The 23,837-nt window shown below is 36.4% G+C and overlaps 1 protein-coding gene across 2 annotated transcripts; it reads right to left on the bottom strand.

Annotated features, from left to right (window-relative positions):
* Window positions 1–18,843: 18,843 nt before the first annotated feature.
* LOC136217150 (F-box/kelch-repeat protein At3g61590) lies at window positions 18,844–21,750 on the bottom strand. 2 transcript variants are annotated; one of them, XM_066003734.1, is made up of 2 exons: window positions 21,331–21,750; window positions 18,844–20,305 (listed from the first exon to the last, which is right to left on the bottom strand). In XM_066003734.1, exon 2 carries the CDS (start codon window positions 20,264–20,266, stop codon window positions 19,049–19,051), a length of 1,218 nt encoding a protein of 405 aa, XP_065859806.1. In that variant the 5' UTR covers window positions 20,267–20,305; window positions 21,331–21,750; the 3' UTR covers window positions 18,844–19,048. The 2 variants fall into 2 exon arrangements, with proteins under 2 accessions (XP_065859806.1, XP_065859805.1); XM_066003733.1 differs by having other exon boundaries at window positions 18,844–20,291; window positions 21,331–21,749.
* Between the last annotated feature and the right edge of the window lie 2,087 nt (window positions 21,751–23,837).

Below are 23,837 nucleotides of genomic sequence, written 5' to 3'. Positions count from 1 at the left end.
TTTGCATGAGATTGATGATGAAGAAGGGATGAGAAGGAGAACGGATCCATTTCGGTTTGTTCCACAAGTACCAGAGGATGGAGACATTCCGATGAAAACTACAGAATCTTCGGGGGATGGTGGGTTGAAGGCGCATGATATGTTCAAAAGCAAACGAGAACTGCAAGATGCACTTGGGAGATATTCAATTGATAATATGTTCAAATGGAAGGTGCACAGATCAACTAAGTCTTTGTTTGAGGTCCGATGCAAGCATGTTGACACATGCAAGTGGCGGGCTAGAAGTGGAGTCATACTCGGTTCAGATATGTTCATTCTTCGGAGAATTGACAGTATGGACAGTCACACTTGTGATAGGGGTGGACAACTATTGCCACATCATAGGCAAGCGGGGAAACGAATCGTAGGTATCATACTTAGTGAGAAGTTAGATATGGAGAATCGGGTGTACCGTCCAAGTCACATCATTTGGGAGATTGAAAAATTATATTCAATCAACTTATCTTACATGCAAGCTTGGAGAGCAAGATGTTGGGCGGTAGATAGCACGAGTGGTACACCTGAAGAATCGTACATGTTGTTACCTGATTATTGTGAGACACTGAAATTTGTTAATCCAGGTACGGTGACACATATTGAAACTGACGATGAAGATCATTTCAAATTCTTCTTCATGGCCATGGGTGCTTCAATCCGGGGTTTTAACGCACATATTCACCCCGTTATATGTGTAGATGGAACACACTTAAAGGTTAAATATGGCGGGGTACTATGTTGTAGTTGGAAAGGATGGTAATAATCAAATTTACCCAATTGCATTCGGAATTGGGCCGAATGAATGTAATGAATCATGGGCTTATTTCTTCACCAGGTTGAAAGAATGTATTGGTGATGTTGAAGACCTCGTCATAATATCAGACAGGAATAAGAGCATTGATTATGCAGTCAATATGGTGTATCCAAATGCGGTACATGGAAGTTGTGCTCAGCATTTGAAACATAATGTTAAGGCTAAGTTTGAGGGCGGGAAAAAGTTAGACATAGCGTATTGGCAAGTTGCAAAAGCCTGGCGGACCTCTGATTTCCAGGAAAGATTCGTCAGACTTCGTAGTATATGTTCGGGGGCAGCGGACTACCTAGAGGAAGCTCGAAGAGAGAAATGGACACGTGCGTACTTTTGCGCACGTCGGTATAACATTATAACGACAAACATATCAGAATCATTCAACGCGAGAATGGGAGATGGTAGACGTCTACCGATCACATTGTTGGTTGAGTATATAAGGACAATCCTCCAAGCATGGTGTAGACACCGAGTCGGAGGACCTGTGACGAAAACCTGTAACAAGACGGTCGAAGCGGTTGATTCTGGAAGTTTTAAAGCAAAAAATATATAATAAAAAGACGTGAGGTCAGTAGGAGTTGCGGTCGTCGAATGGACGGCTCGCGAGTGCTCGGCGACGTGGTGCGAGCGCCTAGCGATAATCGGCGCGTGCCCGACGATAGTTGGACGCGCGCCCGATAACGCGGGGCGCACGCCCGACGTCCGCTGGGCGCGCCCGACAGCGCGGGGCGCACGCCCGACGTCCGCTGGGCGCACGCGCCCGACGGCCGTTGGGCGAACGCCCAACCTGCGTTGGGCGCGCGCCCAACGCCAGTTGGGCGTCCGCCCAACAAGAGTTGGGCGTCCGCCCAACCAAGTTGGGCGTTCGCCCAACTAATGTTGGGCGTCCACCCAACTAGTGTTGGGCGATCGCCCAACCTACTTCGGGCGACGCCCAATTTTAATCGGGCGTCGCCCAAAGTTTCTGGGGATCCATGCCTATATAAGGCACGGATCCCCATGCATTGAGAAGAGGGATCTTTTGGAGCTTTCTCACTCTAAACATTTTTAGAGAGTGAAAGTTAATTTTTTGGAGAAGAGGGATCTTTTGGAGCTTTCTGGACTGTTTCTGTAATTCTGCCGTTTCTGTCACTAACAATAGATTGGCGACGGATTTTCCGTCGGTAATCTGTTGGAATCCGAAAATTCCTCTTGTAACCCTCTTTTCTCAACCTTTTGGTATTTATACTTGTATATATATATATTTAATTATGTAACATGATTATAAAAATTATTTTTGAGTCCTCTAACTATTAAATACGTATTATATAGCTTATATTTCACATTTGGAATTTAATCCGTTTTGATTTGGTTTGGTAAAGCATTATATTTGTATATATATATGGTTTTTGGCTCATTTAAGTTATATGGGCTATTATTTAGAGTGGAAGTTATTTTCCATATATTTATTATGTAAAACTATTTTGAGATAAAAGTTATTTTCTATTTATGACTTTTGCCTATTATTCTCATATGTTTTTTTTGTAGAATAAAAATGTATTATACTTAGTATTCTTCATCCTTATTATTATACATATAATTAGTATCTTTTACTTACCTTTTAACCTATATCCTTATTTTTAGATAAAACTATGTATATATATATATGTATTTCTATTTTATTTTTGTATATATGTATATATTTTAAAATATATTTGGTTGGGTGAATTTGGGTTTAATTCATTGATGGTTGCAATTGTGTTCAAATAAAGGTTAATTGAATGAAAAAGGGAAAATAAAAGACAAAAAGAGGTTTCAAGTTAATTGTTTAAATTAAAAGCTTTTCTAGATATTCCTAAAGTGTAAATAACATTTTTTTTTTGTCATTTTTAAACCGTTTTCTAAAACATCGCGTTTTAAAATCTTAATTCGTTCCAACGACGGATTAAGCGAACGTTGTAATTGAAATTGTTTTTCTTGTGAATAATGAAGTTGTGAATTGTTTTCCTAAGTAAATGGTTTTGTACCAAATAAATTGACTTGTATGATTAATCACGTTTTTAGATTAAAACTGTTTGCTCAACGTTTTCAAACGCTCGAGTCGTTCCAACGGTGATTCGAGTGAACATCAGTAACAGGGCTTTGAAACGTATCTAAATCGTTCCAACGGCGATTAAGGTACGAACCGTGTAAATAAACTCGTTTTTGGGAGTGAGATTAGCGTAGATGTAATATACGACACAAAGCCTAAATCACACTGTGAATAAATCAATTCTTCCTTCTCCCCCTCTCTCTCCTATGTATTTTAAATTTATGCAAAATGGGTGATTCTTTACTAAAGTGGCTTTTAATGACATGCTCAAAACGGTTTTCAAAGCGAGAAAGAAAAGGTTTCAAATGAATTTTAAACTTAAAGAAATATGCGATTAGTCCGTTATCGCCTAACACGCTGAGTAGGAGGCCGGTGGTTCATAACCGGGCGATGTCGGGGTGCCTAGTAGCCTTTCTCCGGAAAGGAGCTAGCCTTCTCGGCTCGTACCTAAGTTTCCCAAACCCTCACCGGTCTCCCGCAAGGGATCGGTGTTCATTTTCCCATTCGTGGGTGGCGACTCTTCCATACTCCGAGCTCCGGCCCTGCCGAGCAGCTTGATTCCATGATTGGTTGCTTTCGGCGCCAATCACCGCTTACGTCGCCATGAGATGTCCACCCCCCGGTCCGCCCAGGCGAGGCCGTTCGGCACCTTGTCTAACACATGGTTTCATGAGAGACGCACAAAAGCAGGTTTGATATTAGGACCTTGTCCCTAGTATAATGTACTAAGAGTTCTTATATGCTAATATATTGAAAATGTTTTTGCAAGGGAACGGGAGACATATTTGTCCGCATTTTATAACAAGAAGATGCATAAACATATCAATAAGTCAGTTCGGTGTTCATATAAGCCCATTGATGCTCACAATTTTGAAATCGGCGATCGAGGTAAGGGTGGAATAGTGAATCTGCGCACGGGAATATGCACGTGTAGGAAATGGCAATTGTCACAATTTTCATGCAGACATGTATGTAAGATTGCATCAAAGAATCAGTTAGAGAATGCATATGCGTGGGTGCATCGCTACTACAAAAATGAGACTGTACGATTGTCGTACCATGAGCCCATACATCCACTAGGCCACCAGTCTGAATGGAAAGTTTGTGAGACTCCTAAGAGGGTGCTTCCTCCTAAAAAGGCTGCGCCTAGAGTGGGATGTCCGAGAAATCAAAGCCGAATACCGCAAGGGGCGAGGAGGTAACTCCAACAAGATGCACCAGATGCGAGCATACTGGTCATAATCGAGCGAATTGTACTAGTATGTTACGAGTTCCATCTCGGCTTCCACCAACAATATCGAGTGAAGCAAGCTACTCTAAAAACTCTGCTGGCAAATAGTGTACTCTATCTTCTGTATTGATAATTTTTGTATTGATAATTTGTGAAATTTTGTGTATTCTTTCCATGATAATTACACGATTGAGAGTTTGTGTCTTTTGAATCAGTAGTTTACGCAACAATATGTCATATATAGGCGCCGATATAGTCCCATATCGACCATATAGACATCGATATAGTCCCATATCGACTATATAGACGCCGATATGGTCACATATCGACTATATAGACGCCTTCCATGATCCCATCTGTCCTACGTACACGCCGATATGATCTCATCTGTCCTACGTACACGCCGATATGGTCCCATATCGACTACATAGACGCCGATATGTTCCCATCTGTCCTATTACCAACAAACGTCTATCACCAATAACAATTTACATTAATAAGTTACCAACAAACGTTTACATTTTACAAAAGATTACAATCCAAGCACATTAGGCCTTGTAATTAGATCATTCTGGTTGAACAATCGTTGGTTGAAGAGTTCCAAGCACACCCGCAGCCTATAGAAACGTCCATCAGACCCGGAGAATCCATAATCCGTACATAATGGCCCTTTTTCAACATAATGCTGAGCAAACAAGCATAGGAAGACACCACAATCATTGGATTTGCGCAGCTGTTGTGGGCACCCGCGAGCCCTCTCCCACTTTATCAATCGATTACCGTTATCAGGCCTCCCACTTTTATTCCAATAATCGGCCTCTTCCATTGCTCGTGTCATAATACGAAACCGGGGTTCTAGTCATTTGTCTATTGATTCGTTGGATGCATTTGACTCCAGACTATCATAGAACTCCATCCTCATTTCTTCCACGTAGAACACACCGAGTAACCAGTGTTCTCCTTTATAGTTGATGGGTATTAGCACATGTTTAACCTCATACCAAGGCCGAGTGTGAAACTCTTCCATCCCATTGATTCGTTGCACAAACAACTTGGATTGTCCCCATTTTCCGAGTTTGTCATAATTCTTGGTCATATTTGCAAACTCCATAAAGCCAAAGAAATTTGAGTCGATGGCAGTCCAATCCTGACTCTGATGGACGTACTTTCCATTCAATAACCACAAAAATGCATTTACAAGCTGCAACAGATGCAAAAATAAGTACAAACACATACAAAGTGAGCAATATAAACCAAACCATGGAAAGTGAGCAATATCTTACTTGGCTGTCTATGTACTTTCCAGTTATCTCTGCCTCTTCAAACCACGATACAGTCTGTCCCCAATCGGTTCCACCTAACTTCCTCAGCTGATCATGGGGGGTACTCTTCTTCCAATTGTCATATGCCTGTAGAAGGTGTCCTTTTATACGATCGCGACCATCGTGTTGTTCCACGGGGTACTGATCATCATCATCATCAAAATGATATTCCATCCGAGGATCAGTGAATAGTGACTTAACGTCTTTCCCATGTTTCTTTTCTCGCTGGGGTCTCCCTTTCACTTCTTCTTCCTCCTTGATGTTTCCATCCTTTCCTCTCCCTCTTCTTCCTCCTCTTTCCCCTCTTCCTCCGCTTCCATCCCTTCCTCCTGCATCCCTTACCCCCCTCCTCTCCCTCTTCCTCCTCCTCTTCCTCCTCCTCTTCCTCCTCCTCTTCCTCCTCTTTTGCCCTTCCCTTCCTCCTCATGTTTAACCTCGATAGTCAAATCTTATATTTCTCCTTTGTCTTCACGTCTAGGTAAAGATGATTGGACAACTTGGTTAACCAGAAGAGTGAGCTGTCCATGATCTATCTCAGCATCATGGCCATCATGGCTCTCATCCTGTTAAAACACCAATTAGAAACACAGATTATATCATTATTCTATGTTAAAAGCACCAGATTAAACATTAAAAACAAACTTACATCAATCATTATAACAATTTCCCTATCCTGCTGTTTATTCTCCCTCTCCTCCTGCTCTTTCTTTTCCCTCTCCTCATGCTCTCTCTTCTCCCTCTCCTCCTGCTCTTTCTTTTCCCTCTCCTCCTGCTGTTTCTTCTCCCTCTCCTCCTGTTGTTTCTTCTCCCTCTCCTCCTGCTCTTTCTTCTCCCTCTCCTCATGCTCTCTCTTCTCCCTCTCCTTATGCTCATTCTTTTCCCTCTCCTCCTGCTGTTTCTTTTCCCTCTCCTCTTGCTGTTTCTTCTCCCTCTCCTCATGCTCATTCTTTTCCCTCTCCTCCTGCTGTTTCTTCTCCCTCTCCTCCTGCTCCATCTCTTTTCCTCCAATCTCCATCTCATACATATCAACATCCCGTTGTGACTTCAGTTCCTGCACATCACATTCTACAACGGACAATCTATTTACAAAGGCATTCATTTTCCTCTCTTGCTGACCAAACTGTTCAGTTATCATCTTCTCTTGCTCAGCAAACTTGTCATTCATTTTCTTCTCGTGCTCATCAAACATCCTCCTCAGTAGTCATTCCAGACCAGATTGTTTCTTCTTCTGGATAGGTACTCTAGGTGAGACAATGAAGGCATTTTCATCATTATCAGTCTCGGATTCACTGTCATCCTCTACATCAACATCTCCCCCTTCATATGTACCCAATCCCTCATGTTCCTCCTTTTCCATGCCTTCATCCTCTTGCTCCTCTTTCCCCTCTTCTTCCACCTCTTTCCCCTTTGCAACCTCTTGCCCCTTTTCCTCCTCTTGCCCTTTATCCTCCTCTTACCCCTTTTCCTCCTCTTGCCCCTTATCCTCCTCTTGCCCCTTTTCCAAATCGGTAAACACTTGGTCATAATTACACTGCAGACCATCCACATGGTTTACTAGATGAGGATACCATGAGCTTTCTTTCTCCATGTCTTCAGCTGTAAGTTGCGTGGCATTTGGTTTTTTACCCGACTAAAAATACAAATGTACAAATAAACAAGTCAGTCAGATGTATAGCACAATAGTGACACATATAGGCACAATGAGTGGTCAACTTACTTCAAAAATGGCTAGAACTTTGGGCAATTTAGCGATACCGGTCTTTTTCCATCGTAGCCATCGTGGGATGCGAGTGCCTTTCTTCTCATACCATGCGTGGGTGGCATCCCATACTTCGAACAACCAAGCCTACAACAAAGTTCCAATTCATTATTTATGCATATTACCAACATTTCTAGTATACAGAATATACACACATCATACCTGAAATACGTGTGCAAAACCATATAGGTTGTATGAGACACGGTTAGTCCTAAAATTCTCCCTATAAGTGACCAATTGATCAATTCGGTCTTTTCCAGCATCTATCCCATTAACAAGAGACTTGTAGGTCACATCACAGCCACAAACACCCCACGGGAACTCGTTAAACAATCTTGGAAATTCAGCAAGTTCTAACACCCAAGGAAGAGCTTTTTTTGCGGCAGTGTTATCCAACACACAGTCAATGGCAAAATACAACATGGCAAATGAAACTGCATCCTGATCAGATTCATCCTTCCAAACAGTTTGCAGCATAATTGTTTCCACCTCTTTAAAGGTTGGTGTAGGGATGCCTGGAAAAAACTTATTCCTAAATCTATATGGCTTATTTATCGCACTGAACCTTTCCAGAAATGCTTCCATATCTCCAAACCGTAACCCACTTAGGAGCCCAAACTCCCAATCCCCAAATCTTAACTCAACACCTCTAACTTTGAAGTAAAGCTCCCTGGGTTTGAGGTCTTCACGTATGATCTCCCTTGTTAAAAGGGTATGACAAAGGACTCCTGCAAATATTGTATTGGTCATCTCCAAATACTGGCCGAAGCAACTCTTCCTAAATAGATTTGCTTGGTTTAGTGTTAAACAATCCTTTATATGTTTTGCTGCTTCTAGGTTACACATAACTGTGATGACGCTTTCTGTTCCAAATACTTTTTTGTATTTATATCCAGATTTCTTCTTGGCTTTCTTCTTCGAAGGAGAGCCATGCTCATCTCTCTTCCTCTTGTCTACACGATCATGCTGAAAAATGTTGTAGACATATCATCGGGGAACATACAATCAAGCTAATTATAACATTGAGCTAGAATGAGCTAGCGTATGCTAAAATAAGAGAGTTATCAGTAATAGTTCGTCGATATGAATGTTCTATCGGCAATAGAACGTCGATATGAATGTTCTATCGGCAATTAGCTAGACGATATGAATGTTCTATCGGCAATATATCATCGATATGGATGTTCTATCGGCCATTAGGCTGTCTATGACTATGTACTATCTACAATTAGTTTGCCGATGAACATACACATCGACGAATTTCAACCAAACCGAATGACTTCCTAACACCAGACGAACCCAGAAAAAACCCTAACACCAGAAGAAGTAAACGAAACGAAACGAAACGAAATATTCCTTCTCAAACACAACAAATGTACATGCAATACAAGAGAGAAACGCAAATGTAAAGTCAAGTTATTTACCCTCTTTTTCGTCCTTCCTTCTGAATTCGATTCGTTGTCTGAGCTTGGTGTTCTCGCCATGTCCACTCGAAGTAATAGAGATTCGCCAGATGAAATGTACAGAATCGGGCAATGAATCGCCGGAAAGTTAGCGAGATGAATAGCGGGGTGTTAGGTTAGAGAGATGAAAGTTCGAATGTTAAAGAGCGGGAGCGGAGTGTTAGAGAGGAGGGCAAGGTTGGAATATTGTTAATGAAATGTGTTAGTTTTGGTGAGTTTCTCAAAAGGAGTTAGAAAAGAAAACTAGCCCTTTAAAAGGTGCTAGTTTTGTAATTGTCCCTTAAAAAAACAACGGCAGACATAGTTGTAATTAAGGCTTAATGGCACTGTTGTAAATTTAGAATGAAAATAAAGTGGGGCATGCTTGATTTGAGTAATTATGCTCAAATGAAAATTGCAAGAGAGGAGAACACTAGGGGTGGCAACGGGGCGGGGCGGGGACGGGGGCACATCCCCCATTCCGCCCCCAATAATTTCGGGAGCGGTTTTGGGGAATCCCCAAAAATACGTTCGGGGATTTTTTAGCACCCATAACCGCCCGTACGGGTGCCTATGGGTGACGGAGAATCCCCAAACCCCAAATAAAATTTTAAAGTTTATTTAATAATTTATAAAGTTTATACCACCAGCAAAGCTGCTAGATATCTTTGTTTCTGGTTTATAATAGAGGAAATTAAATCCAACGTCATCTTTCACTTAAATTTTACAATTAATGCTTATGATCTTTTGTATTTTATCATTGAAATAGAATCATTTTATAATACTATCAAAATCACACACAACTGGTTTTATTTATGTCAAATACACGGTTAAATTCCTATTTATGTTATATTAAGATATTCTGGAAATATATTAAAAATTTACTCATCAATTTGGACGAATTTGAGATTAGTAAATTATAAAAAAAACCATTATAATAGCAACAAGGCTACTGTTGTTGTGTTGTAGGTTTATGAACCAGCAGCAGCCTTGCTGCTGGTTTAAACTAGGTTGTTTCTTCTAGGAAACGTTGTAATAGGTTGTAGTTTATTTTTTATTTTTTTATCTATTTATTTTAAACTGTAATCCTAAGTAAAACTGTAATCCTAAGTAAATATAGTCTGTATATTTTTTTTTAAATCAAATCTAAATACTAATTAAACTTTTTTTAAACAAACTTTATCAAGAATTTTTATTTTTAATTAAAGTATATATATATATATATATATATAATATTTTTTGGAGAATTTTCGGTTATTTTTACGGGCGGTTTTTCGGGGCGGTGCGGGGATCCCCACGGTTCGGGGATAGTAACACCCACCCCCGCCCAAATTTAATGTTCGGGGGTAAAATTTTTCCCACCCCCAGCCCCGCACCCAAAAATTCGGTTTTTCCCCGGCCCTTTCGGTTCGGATCCCCACGGTTTTCGGTTTTTTTCCGTCCCGTTTCCACCCCTAGAGAACACGTTGTTGGGAATTTACACAGCATAAAGTATGGGGTCGGTGACCCACGGGTTTGGTCGGTGACTCGTAGCTTGAAAACGCTCCATGAGTCCCATTTCGGCTTCTTGATATGTCTCTAATGCACTCTAAATACCTTGAATCATCCTGGATCGCCTTGCTTGTCTCTTTGAGCACTATATCACTGGGTTAATAAACTCATAATGATCTCCATTGCTCCTTTATTGTATCAATTTGAAGTTCTTTGACTCGATTTCTTCCGATTACCCGTTTTTGCATTTTCGGTCAACTTGATGTCCTCATCATACACTCTCTCTTGAAAGGAACTTGGCCCCAAATTGTTTGTTGAGTGTGGAAGAAGCTCATCGGTCTTGAACTAACTCAAACCTTTCATATCGAAAGAAAGTGTTGTTGTTCCTAACCAATTCAGGATGACCACTTGACAAGTACTTAGGTTCACTTCCTCCATCATGTTGAAATGATCATTTAATCGAGTTCGACGCTTACTACTTGGTGTGCTTGAAAACATTTCGATATTTGAGTACACAAGAACTTTATCCCCAACTTCAAATTGTAAATTTCCTTGATGATCCACCATGGCTTTGATCTTATACTTCTTCCACTCTTCACCAACATCAAATGGAATGTCTCGATGAAGCTTGTCAAATCCACTCTTTATCTAACCCGCAAACACTCTTCGAGCCCCTACATTGCTTTATATGGACCAACATCGGACTTTACTACCATCCATTTCACTAACCTGGGTAATATTCTCTAATTCTTGGATTGCTCTCATCTTCCCTTTACACCTGGATATCATTCACTTTCACCACACCATGAACTCCACTCTCAAACTTGTTCTTATACTTCTCAATTTCATTACCAAACTCATTCTCCTCCTTATCAATCTCTATCTCGAACTCACTCTTCTCCTTCTCAAACTCATTATCAAACTCGTTCTTCTCTTTCTCAATCAAATCTTGCTTTCCACAAGTTACTTTCCCAAGATCTTACCAAACACAAATCAATCTCAAATATCTTCACCTACTAAAACTCCTTCTTCCTTATTCACACAAAGATTCAAATCCTCATTTACAATCTCATTACCCATACACTCAAAAGGAGATTTTAAATCATCCTCGATAACAAAAATATCAAACTTTTCACTAGCAATTTCACCATCCATAACTTCAACATGAGAAATTGGTGATGACTCTTCAAGAGGAACAATTGGACCGTCTTGGAATTTTGAGAAAACATCACCTTCTTCTCCATTTAATTGTCTCAAGAACTGCTCAAAATCTCTTATCTAAGGCTTTCCAAGTCATTTTTCATCTCTTGTCCCAAGCTTTCCATCTCATTTTTCACCTCTTGTCTAAAGCCTTGAAGATCACTCCTGACTTCTTATCTCAGATTTTGAATTTTTCTAGCCAAATACTCCATTATTGTGCTTCAAACATTGATGGAATCAAGTTATCGAAGAAATCTTGAATAAGGAGACGATTAAGACTCTAATACCAAACGATGCAGAGAGGGGTTAAAAGTGAAAAGTAACTAGTCTCAACTAAGTTTGATAATCATTGATGTGTAAATATATAGAGTTGTACAATTATGAAGATACAATAGATCATATTCAAAAGAGAGGAAATTTGATCCAATCACAATACAAGATTATAGATAACTAAATTGTGATATCAGTAGGTTGCTAATTGACCAATTCAATTCGGTTTGGGCTGCACTAAATTACCCTTGACCAAACCACCCTTATCACCCCAACTCAAGTTTATGGTGGATGAACTGTCAACTTGCTTCTTTTTTTTGGTAGGAAAGGAAAGGAAACAAACAAACAAAAACCTAACCCGGGATCAGTCTAGGAAGGCTGACCCCAACCCTATCCTCAAGAAGAGTAGACAAAAGAAAAGAAGGAGGAATAGAAAGGGTAGAAACACCTAACATCCCCCCATGCCCAGCAGCTGCCAAGCGGTCCGCCACGCGGTTTTGCTCCCTCTAAATATGGGAGAAACTAAGAGCCTCAAAGGCAGGAGGAAGCCTCAAAATAGCTTTGATAAGATTCTGGCTACTAAGACAAAAAGCTTGGCAGTCAGAAATCCTGTTTATTGCCACCAAATTGTCAAACTCCACCGAAAGCCTCTTAATACCCATGCGAATGGCTAGTTTAATGCCTGACAGAATACCCCAGAGCTCCGCAGAAAAGGAGGAGCCCATCCCCAAGTTGTGGGTAAACCCAGCCAGCCAAGCGCCACCAACATCCCGAAGAACTCCTCCAGCAGCAATTCTGCCATTGCTAAGGCAGGAGCCATCCGTATTAAGCTTCACAACCCCTTCTCTAGGTTTACTCCAACCAACTAAATGGACCACTTTATCCCGGGAAGGGCTAACAAGGGGCTCCCCTTCAAAGCTTGTTAAAGTAACAGAGAGCTTTTTCGAGAAGTAATCAAGTAAGTCAGGGATAAGGATAGTCTTCTCAGCAAATAACTCTTCATTCCTCCATTTCCAAATTTGGTGACAAATAATAGCGAAAAAAATGTCACCATGATCCATATCGGCTAATAACTTCCTACTAGCTCCCTCCAAGAACCAGTCAACCTCAGAATGAGTCAAAAAGGAAGGGAGAAGGTGGGTAGGAAGAACCTTACTCCAAACCTCTCTACTCTTGGGGCAGTCCCTAAGAGCATGGCACAAGAAATCGAGCTTTAACCACTGCCTTAGTGAAAATATCATGTTGTTTGATCTAGCGTTGAGATGTATGACACACAAAGCTCTTTTTTGGAAACTTGTCGTAAACAAAGTGAAAATCAATCTCTAAATATTTGGACCACTCATGAAAAATCGGATTAGTAATGAGATAAGTAGCCCCTAAATTATCGCACCACATAATTGGAGGAGGCGGCAAGGAATGACCAATTTTATGTAACAAAGCCTTTAACCACATAATTTCCAATTCTATGCAGGTAAGGGCATGATAATCGGCCTCAGTTGATGAGAAGAATATAGTCCACTACTTTTCAGTGTGCCAAGATAATATATTGGGGTCGAGATATATTGCAAAACTAGATGTCGATTTTCGATCATCGAGGTCTTCTCCCCCAATCGACATCGGTAAAGCTTGTGATTTCAAGAGACCGGCCCTCATGAAAAGCAAACATGAGATGGTGTTGAATGTAGATAGCGCAAAATCCGTTTCACCTCCCAATGATCAACACGAGGACAGTGCATAAATTGGATCACTTTATTGACTGTGAAGCTCACATCTGGTCTTCAATAGTAGCATATTGTAGCCCACCAACAATGCTACGATACAATTGCAGGTCATCAAATGAATCTCCTTGATCAACTGTTAACCTTTCGGAAGTATAAACCGGGTTTGAGATACCTTTTGCGCCTCTCATTTTTTTCTCTTGTAATATATATATATATATATCAATTACACTGTTAAGTTTGGATTACAACCAATGGTATTTTTTATCTTAAAAAAAATAATGTTTACATATTGTCAAAACATAGTCCTCCCCGAAACATAGCTCCCTAAATCGAACTCCTAAATTATATGATGGACATTTTACGTTTTTCACTAATTTGACAGTTTATAAACTAAATTGATATTTAAGTTCATTTTACACAACTACAATTCGATTTTGGAGTATGTGTTTTATCAATATGTAAACGTAATTTAAAATAAAAATAAAAATGATCTTGATTGTCCTAAAACCTTAAAAGTGTAATTCAAATACTTTGTTTTGTTTTGTAAAATTTCTATTTGCAAATTTTTAAACCACATACCTGTCTGCAAATAGAACAAACCACACTTTGCCCTTTTTGTTTTTTATAGGCTTAATGCATACCCAGCCCTCTAAAGTTGTCCGTTTTGTTCATTTAACCCCCTCACCTTACGGGACAACCCTTTAACCCCCTAAACTCCATAAAAATGGTATTTCTCACCCCCTTAACTTGTCCATTTACCCCCCCAACTCATAGAATGTTCTATTTACCCCCTTAACTCCATAAAAGTGGTATTTTTCACCCCTTACAATCCGTTATCGAAGCCTAAATTGATAACTTTTTTTAAACGTTAAACCTATATTTATGTTTTCCATAAAAGTGGAACCTAAATTGATACTTCCCCAAAAATCATAGGCCCATTTCGGTACATTATCCTTATATATAATGTATTTAACTTGTTTATATTAATGTTCTTGTTATTTGTATTTTTTATTCGTTCTTTCTCCATTCAACTTTTTTTACTACTATAAAGGGATAAGAAATACCATTTTTATGAAATTAAGAAGGTAAATAGGATCATAAGTGGTGAGAAATACCACTTTTATGGAGTTAAGGGGGTAAATAAGATATTCGATGAGTTGAGAATGGGTAAAATGACAAATTTGGACAAGTTAAGGGGGTGAGAAATACCATTTTTATGGAGTTTAGGGGGTTAAATGGTTGTCCCGTAAGGTGATGGGGTTAAATGAACAAAACGGACAACTTTAAGGGGCTGGGTATACATTAGGCCTTTTTTATATTTATCATGTTTTCACGTTTTTTTTAATGTTTTTCACGAATCATTTGATTCTCCACCATCAAAATCTCTCTTTTCTTTGGTTATATAAGTAGTTAACCATATAAAATAATTTATTGGTTTGGTTAAAACTAATCTTATAAAATAAATAAATTAATAAAATAGTTATTTGTAGGTTGGATGGAAGTGGTCAATAGATTAGTTTGATTTTTGAATAGCCCCAACAGCACAATACAATATAAGAAAGAGAGTGAAATTTGAGGTATTGGTCCTTTGTTGAGCCTGTCCACTACAATTTTTGTTTTAACTTCATGAAATCAAGAGAATATTTAATATGTTTTTTAGAATATAATTCTTGTATTTAATATAACAAAGTAATTGGTATTTGAAAAATATTTTTAAAGATATTTTTAAATAAAATAACAACACAATTACTATAAAAAAAGGCGGCCCGGTCGTACTACGCGTCCCCGCTAAGCGAGGGTCCGGGGAGGGGTCCCACCACAAGGATGTACTGGGGGCAAGCCTTCCCCTGCCAATTTATTTGGCAAGAGGCCGCTCCTAAGATTCGAACCCTTGACCTCTTGGTCACACGACAACAACGTTTACCGTTGCGACAACACAATTACTATATTTAAATAAAATTTTCAGTTAAAACTTTAAACAAATATTAGAAGATATTATTTACATGGCATAAAACTTCTAATTACATCTTAATGAAAACAAATTTATAATATATAGTTGAGTGGAGGGTGATAACATGCCAAACACACAACCTCATAGTCATTTGGAGTAATCACAATTTCTCCTTCCGGAACATCTCACTTGCTACACAAGTTAAATAAACATGATCATGTTTCACATCACAAAAGATACGTACTTACCAGGAATGGTGTCTCGAAAAGTCAATAACTAAATTTAATATCGAGAAAAGCTAGAATAAATCATAATCAATTTGAAAAGAACCATTACAAAATTAGGTTATAAATCATGATCTTAATCTCCAACAGTCAACTATTGAATCTTGAACCGTTCAATTGTTGTATCCAAAGAAATAATTAAACAATAGCATAAAAGCCTTAAAATACCATAAAATAGCTAAAACCCAACAAGAAACGTTTAGTAAAAATCCCAACTCAAAAATACTTAAAAAAAACACGCACAAAAACGTCTAAAAATTACCTAAGTCGGAAGGAGACTGACTTTGACATCTATTGGTCCGTTTTGAAGAGGCCGAAAAAATAAACATCTTACCCAAAATTATTTTATGGTCATTCTTCACAACTTAGATTGGTTATGACTTGTGCACAATTTATCTGCAACTATTCTTTGACCAGTTCGACTTGATTTCTTCGCCTGATGTTCACAAAACTTGAGATTGGTATTTTAAATAACGTACTATCATATTTAAGCATGTTCTTACCATAATTAGGGCCATCCCTAGATACATGTAGGAGGGTGCCTGCCATGGTCTAAGGAATGGATGTGCCTAAAAATAATATTTTTTTTCAAACAAAAGTAACAATACAAAAATTAGATCTTAGAAGATGTAATGGTTATGGAAATAACTTAGCACACATCTAGTCACAATAGAGAGATGGACCCAAAAATAAAAAAAATTATAAAACAATATGAAAATTAAAATCTCAAAAGATGCAATGATAATAAATATAATTCATAGTCTTAAACAGTAGCAACACACAAATTTTTGTCTATATTTTCTTATTATAAATTTTCGCATGTTTTCGCAAATGATGTTTTTTCATAAATGAAAGTGTTGCAAATGATTTGACCAAAATTGTTGATGTCGACATTTGAAATTTTTGAGTTTGTCAAAGTAGCAGATTGTTATCCAAAGATTTCAATTGAGTTTTGAATCCTCTTAACTATGCCAATGATGGTTGTGTCTAGGGGTGCACATGGTCGGTTAACCAGTCCATTAACAAAAACCATTAACCAGTCCATTTAATTCGGTTAACCATATTTCGGTTAATATAAACTTCGGTCGGTTAACCATTTGTGACTTTTCGTGAAAAATATCATTTTACATCTATAATTATTCACTTTAAAATAAATATATAATTATTTAAATATTAAATAAAAATATGTAACTTCAAATTTAATTAACAAAATTGCCAAAACAAATAAGTTTTAAGTTATTTTGATATTTTTAACTTCAAAATTAAATATAAATATGTATATTTATAGATTGATAATTAAATTTCTACATATATTTATACTAGTTTTATGTGTATTAATACATAATCAGTTTATTTTTCGGTTTTGGTTAACCATCGGTTTTTAAAATAACAAACTGTAAACTAGTCCATCGATTACGGTTAACCTATTTTTCGGTTTGGTTTCAGTTTCGGAAATCGGTTTTTCGGTTAGTTTTGTGCAGCCCTAGTTGTGTCTGCTGGAAGAATTTTTTTGGAGTAAAATTGTTGAAAACTATTCGAGGTCATCAATGTCTCAAGAAATATTAAATGATTTAATAATTTTACGTAGTGGGAGAAATATATTAGACAATATTGATGTATATACTATTTTTAGTGATTTTGAATCTAGAAATGCTCGTATATAAAGTTTTCTATGAGCAACTGGATTTTTTATACGAAATAGAATAATTTTTTATTTAAAATTTGATGTTTTTATTAAATTTCTTGTTATGTATAATAAAATGTTGTTATTTATAAGTAACTCTTTTACGTAAGTGATGTTTTATTTATGCTTCAAGACATCCATTACATTTCTAGGCCATCACTCTAGAGCTATAACAACGGTTGGACGGGTTGGACGAATGATTGGGTTCTTTAGACCCCGAACGTCGGAAGTTCCTTGTTGGATTAACCAAATAATTCATCTATAGTGTGGAGGCAGTTCGGAATGCAGTGAATGAAATGAAAGGGGAACATATGTCATGGAGATCACACGGATTGAGGCCCGCAACTTCGTGTTGGAAAAAGATTGTGTCCCATTCATCCCTACCTAACTTTTGAGATGGTAATGATTAAATCCTTAAATTTTAAATTTTTCACTAACAATTTAAATATCAAGAACGGAATTTTTATTTAAGTTTATGACATGGTATTCTTATTTAAAAGTCTTTTATCTAAGGACTTAAATAATTGCTCGAACTCTTAAAAATTCATATAGCATTCTTTTTTTTTTTTTGCTTTTAATCGATTTTAACGTTGGTCGCGCTAGTCAAGTGTTAAATGTGGGATTCACCCTTGTTTTTATTTCTTATGGCCGTGAATTAAATCAGCAGGCCCAGTAATTTGTAGTTAAATGACTTTGTAGATGTCTATTTCTTCATATTTAATAGTAGTCTGGTAAGAATTATTATTGAGGGAGTTTTTATATTTAAAGTGCATGGGATCAAAATCAACAGAAAAACTTAATTACCAAATTATATTATATAATAAAATTTTAAATTTCACTAAAAAGTATTATTTAAAATTTAAAAAGGAATAAGCTGCAAATATATCTTTACTTTTTAACGAATTAAAATGATGCAAGTTTATACAAATTTATCCTAAAATTAAAAACAATTTTAACTTTTTTAACCTTATAAAATTGAGTTAATTTCAAATATCATCATCTACATCAATTGTAAATCTTCTAAAACATAATTTTTTTATTTAATAATAGAATTAAATATTAATATTTTTAAATTCAACGAAATCTTTAAAAAAAATCCAAACTCATACAAAATACAGTTTAATTTATGAAAAAAATTCTTATCTATCCATATATTCATATGATCTATTATTAACAAGTAATAAAATGATTTCAAACAAACAAGTAATAAAATAATGCACGTATAAAATATAGATAACAAAATTAATACCTTTGATGAATTATTTTTCAAATTAAACAACCTCAGGATAAAAAGAGATGGTGATTATATTTTTCCTATCTAGTTACTTTACAAAACTGTGTTTGTTTTGGGCTTATTATGGTCTCAAACCCAATGAGCAGGCCCTCTAGCTTTTTTCTCATTTACATTCTCATTGTAATAAAGTCTCACTGATGTGCCTGTACTCTCTTGAACCAAATAACTACCACTTGGATTGGGACACAATCAGCACTTCATAATAATAACAATAATAATAAACCTATGATGATGAATAATTATATCAAATACTTGATAAAAAAGAGCATTCTGTAGATATATCAGAAATCTGAGTATAATATTAACTATTTCCTAATGCAAAGAATAGCATATTCCCAATTGTCATAAATGAACAGCTCTCTCTATCTGTGTAAGCTTTTCCAGAACATAATTCATAATAACCAAAACAAAAATAGAAAATGTGGGAATCTCAGACAAATATGTCCACACCACCACATTCTAATTCAATAAAATAAATAAATTATTACGGCTCCATCTCGAGCCTAGGTTCGAAGCAAAAACCAGTAAACAGCTGTAGAGGGAACCTTTTTGTCACTGGACATTTCAATGACCATTTCCATTGTCTTAGGTTCATGTCATAAACAAGAAGCGCAGGGGCTCCATAGCTTTGGATGTATACAAGATCATCAGTTCCGCTGCTTGCGAAAACATCATCGAACTCCCCAAATCCTTGGAAATACTTATGCGGCATCCGTGCTATCTCTTGCCACTCCTTACCCTTCAGAATCCAAATACCAATCCCCTTGATTATGTCTGGTCGGTCTTGTTTCCCGATTCCTCCAACCATTACCAGCCTCTCCTTCAAATTCATCAGACGCCCGCAAGTAAGAGGACAAGGCACCGGAATGAAACTCTTTATCAATGAACTATGAGAACATCTGCTGGAAAGATTGTACGTAAGCAAACCATGGCGACTTTCCGGTATGCCACTTCCTGTTGAGTATATCAAAATGTACAAAATCCCATCACAGATTACACTCCCATCGCCACTTCTCCACCCTGTCAAAACCTCAGTCCAGGAAGTAACCCAGATCCTTGAGTCAGAATTGTAAATGTATATAGAGAGATCCCACTGGAAAATGTTTCCCGGGACTTCATTAGACTTCACAATTGAGATAGAATAAACATGTGAAATCCTGTTTAATGAAATTGCAAGTGCACTGTAAGCAGCAAATCTTAAACCCGGAGGATCTTCAAGCTTCCTACAGAATTTAGTGATAGGGTTGCATACATACAACTCACTTCTACTGTCATTTTCCATGAAACAAACCAAACCACGAGATGAAGCAATAGACAAATTCGATGTTTCAATGCATGGGATATCAATGCCATACCACTTCCGCAGAATTGGATCATAGGCATAGCCAACAGGCTCATCAGAACTTGTAAACATGAAGTACCAAGGTTTTTGCGACAGTATATGCGAAAAGTTCCACAAAAACCTCCTTGAACTAACAATCTCGTGCCATCTTTTACACACAGAACCAGCTCTGAAGATGCTAGCAACTGGAAGATAGGATAGAATTCGTTCCAATATATCATCAGGTAAAATTGAATCCACAGAAACCGCATTGATATCCTTATTGCCTTCATCACTAAGCTCAGAGAATGAATCAAAGTCACCCATGTTTCTTGCCACATCATCAAAGGAATCATTGATCCATGAAGTCTCTCCCTCCATGATGAAGAGGCAATCAACAACAGGACTGCAAAACAAAAACTTAAATCACGAATTAATAAGACAAACTAGTATTACAAAGGAAAATTACTACCAATAAAGAAAGCTTAAGCAATAAGCACCAAAGAATATAAAATAAGGAAATTCAAGTTGATATCGGTAAAGAAATTCCAAATGCACAAATCAAAACTAGGAATCAGGTAGGAAGGAAGCATAAGAAATTGCCTTGCATTTACCTCTCCATAAATCCAATCCCTTATTAATCAGATATACATAACAATGGAAGCTCAAAGAGAAAGACAATGAGTTCATACAACAACCTGCAAATAAATCTAGTAAAGTAGCCATAATCATATTCTATCCACCTTTAATTTATGTCAAATTAAGGCCTCCAAATGCCAAGGATTCATCACTAAAAGCCATGTGAAAACCATCAACAAAAGAAATGCCTGAATTTCGATTTGTCGAAAAGAATTGAAACAAACACGAAAGCTATAAAAATCATAAGTTTAGCTTATACCTCACCTGCTTACACCCAGAAATTAAATTACAGCAACAGCCAAATACCAAATTTGAGTGCATATCCAGAAGCAAAATTAGCAGATGCAGAGAGCCATCATCTCAAACGTATCGAATAAAGGAAATCATTCAAAATCAAATATATTACCTAAATCCCACATTAATTTGCTAATACGATAACAGTAACATTTTAAACAAACAAAATGATTGTATGAGTGTTGATTCAAAAATGAACGAAAAACAGTAATGCTAAATCTGCAGAAGAAGAAAAAAACTTGTGGTTACAGCACATCAAACCCTAAAATGGATTTTGTGTGTCAACACAATAGAGCAATGTTAGGTGGAAGGAAAGAGAATTAGGCCACGTCTAGCTATCAAACAAGCATCACCATCCCCACTCAGATTAAAAAGCACTATCAATAACGAAACCAACACCAAGACCAATAGATTAAAAAAAACGCAGTCAGATCACTGATTCACAAAAACAAAAACAAACAATTGAATCCCAAACATAACAAAAACGAATTCCAGCAAATCAAACCCCATACCTGATTCAAAAACACTACAAGAGCGACAAATCAACCGAGTGCGGCCAGATTTAAGGAGGAACCGGAATGGCGCAAAGAGAAAACAAGCAAACAGAAAGAACACCTTGATGGCGAGTATATAAATCACTGAGAAAACCTCGATTAGAAGGAAAGCGAAATGAGATATGGCGAAGGGAAAGATTTGGTTGATATAGAAGATAAGTATGAGCGGAGATTTGGGCGTAGAGGAGGCATTAGAGAAAACGATGGGATTTTTTGCTTGTTTATGGGGTTTTTCTGTTTTTCGATAAAACAAAAACGACAGGCAGGGGAATGAAATGAGAAGGCGGTTTTTTGTATAGGAGCGGTGTGTTGATGCGTAGAGGAGAGTATATTCAGATTTGGAAAACTGAGGCGCGTGAAGAGAGACACATAAACAAAGAGTGGAAAATGGCTGGGTTGAGGTGTTATTCAAGCAAGTAATGTGAACTTAAATGACCAAATTTTGGAAACTATTTCCATTTTCCCCCACATATTTCTTTTTTTTTTTAATTTCATTTCAATTACTTAATTATAATAATACTATTAATATGCTGTCTTACTCATCACCTTTCACTCCATCCCTTTCCAATTTTTTTATTATTATTTATTATATCAGACGAACATAAATTTATCCACATGACGTTATCATTAAAATTCAAGTTGTCATCTGAAAATCAAAATACATATAATGTTATTAAAATCCAAATTTTCATATGAAAATCACAATACATGTTACGCTATCATTAAAATTCAAGTTGTCATATGGAAATCAGAATACATGTGACGCTATCATTAAAATTCAAACTGTCATCCATGTGACGTTATCATTAAAATCCAAATTGTCATCTAAAAATAAAAATACATGTGACGTTATCATTAAAATCCAAGCAATCGTCTAGAAATCAGAATACATGTGATATTACCATAAAAGATCAATTACCTTCAACAACTCGGTCACACAAACGTGATCCAGGAAATCATTACCAACTTAGTTAAGATATCGCATTGTAGCACAATCACTCAATCGTCAAATACGGATCTAGTGGGCTTTATGAATATTGAGTCCCATTTATCAACGAGTGCCACGTATTCCGATAAGCTCCAAGGTCTATAACAGCCTTCGGATACTCGAATCATAAGATACATTCAAAGATATATATTCATTCATTAAACTTATACTCTTTAGCCAAACTCTAATCTCTCTTTTGGCCATATTTCTATCTTATTATATCATGGACCTTCAAAATTCAACGACATCAATTTATATTAATTTCTAATTACAATTTGTTTTGATAAAAAAAAACATTGTTAAAATTCTCATAATTCTAATTTGGATAGATTACATCTTATTATATTTTAATATAGTAAATTTTTATCATTTATTCTTTTATCACATTAAGTTTAGAGAATTCGGTTTTGAATATAAAATTCGACTAACATGATGTTAGTTATTTCTTCTGCATTTAAATTTATATTTTTAACAATTTAAAAACAGTTTTTTTATATACGTAATGTAACTATAAAAAAGATATAAAAAATTAAAGGTGGAAAAAATATACATGAACCGATTATAAGACATATAATTTTAGTGTTTGGTTTTAGCTTGGTAGATAACATGTTATTTTTGTCTTGACATGTGCATTTTTTGATTGAGTTATGATTGATCTATTAATTAAAAAATGACACGAAATGATAAAAAAAAAATTACTATAATATTTCCTCATGTTTTTACATGTCACTTTAATTAATAAAGTCAATAAAACTAAAATTATTAAATGTAAAAACAACTTCAATCTCCTATATTTTTACATATCGTACTTAACAGATCTAGTAAACTTATATGTGATTTGTAAACACATTACACGAATTAACATGATATTAATATATTTTTATATAGTCAATGTAAAACATGCAAATCCCAAAATGACATCACAAATTTAGAAATATTATGAGATTTTCACATATTTTTAAATGTCACTATTAACATCGGTACATAGAAAATTTTAATGATTCGAAAAAATGACACGAAATCGACACTAATTCAATTTGCTTAGCATGATTATAACATTAAATGTTTTGAATTAGGTTAGGATTGACTCATTTTACACTAGCTTGATAAATAAGGCAACACGAACCCAATAATTATCACCTTTAGTAAAAACATTATTTTCAACTATAACCAAAAATATATATATAATTTTAGAAGTAGATGAAAATGAGTAATGTCATTTTAACTTAAATAAAGAGTGGAAAATGGTTGGGTTGAGTTGTTATTCAAGCAAGTAATGTGAACTTAAATGACCAAATTTTGGAAACTATTCCCATTTTCTCCCACATATTTCCTTTTTTTTTTTAATTTCATTTCAATTACTTAATTATAATAATAATAATATGTTGTCTTACTCATCACCTTTCACTCCATCCCCTTCCAACTTTTTTTATTATTATTTATTATATCAGACGGATATAAATTCATCCACGTGACG

The sequence above is a fragment of the Euphorbia lathyris genome, chromosome 2 (genome assembly GCF_963576675.1).
Source record: "Euphorbia lathyris chromosome 2, ddEupLath1.1, whole genome shotgun sequence".
Classification (NCBI taxonomy): domain Eukaryota; kingdom Viridiplantae; phylum Streptophyta; class Magnoliopsida; order Malpighiales; family Euphorbiaceae; genus Euphorbia; species Euphorbia lathyris.
This window is presented reverse-complemented; position numbering and strand designations above follow the sequence as displayed.

What these genes read in the sequence shown, in the direction of transcription:
- LOC136217150 (XM_066003734.1), bottom strand. Translation starts at nt 20,266, where the DNA reads ATGGAGGGAGAGACTTCATGGATCAATGATTCCTTTGATGATGTGGCA.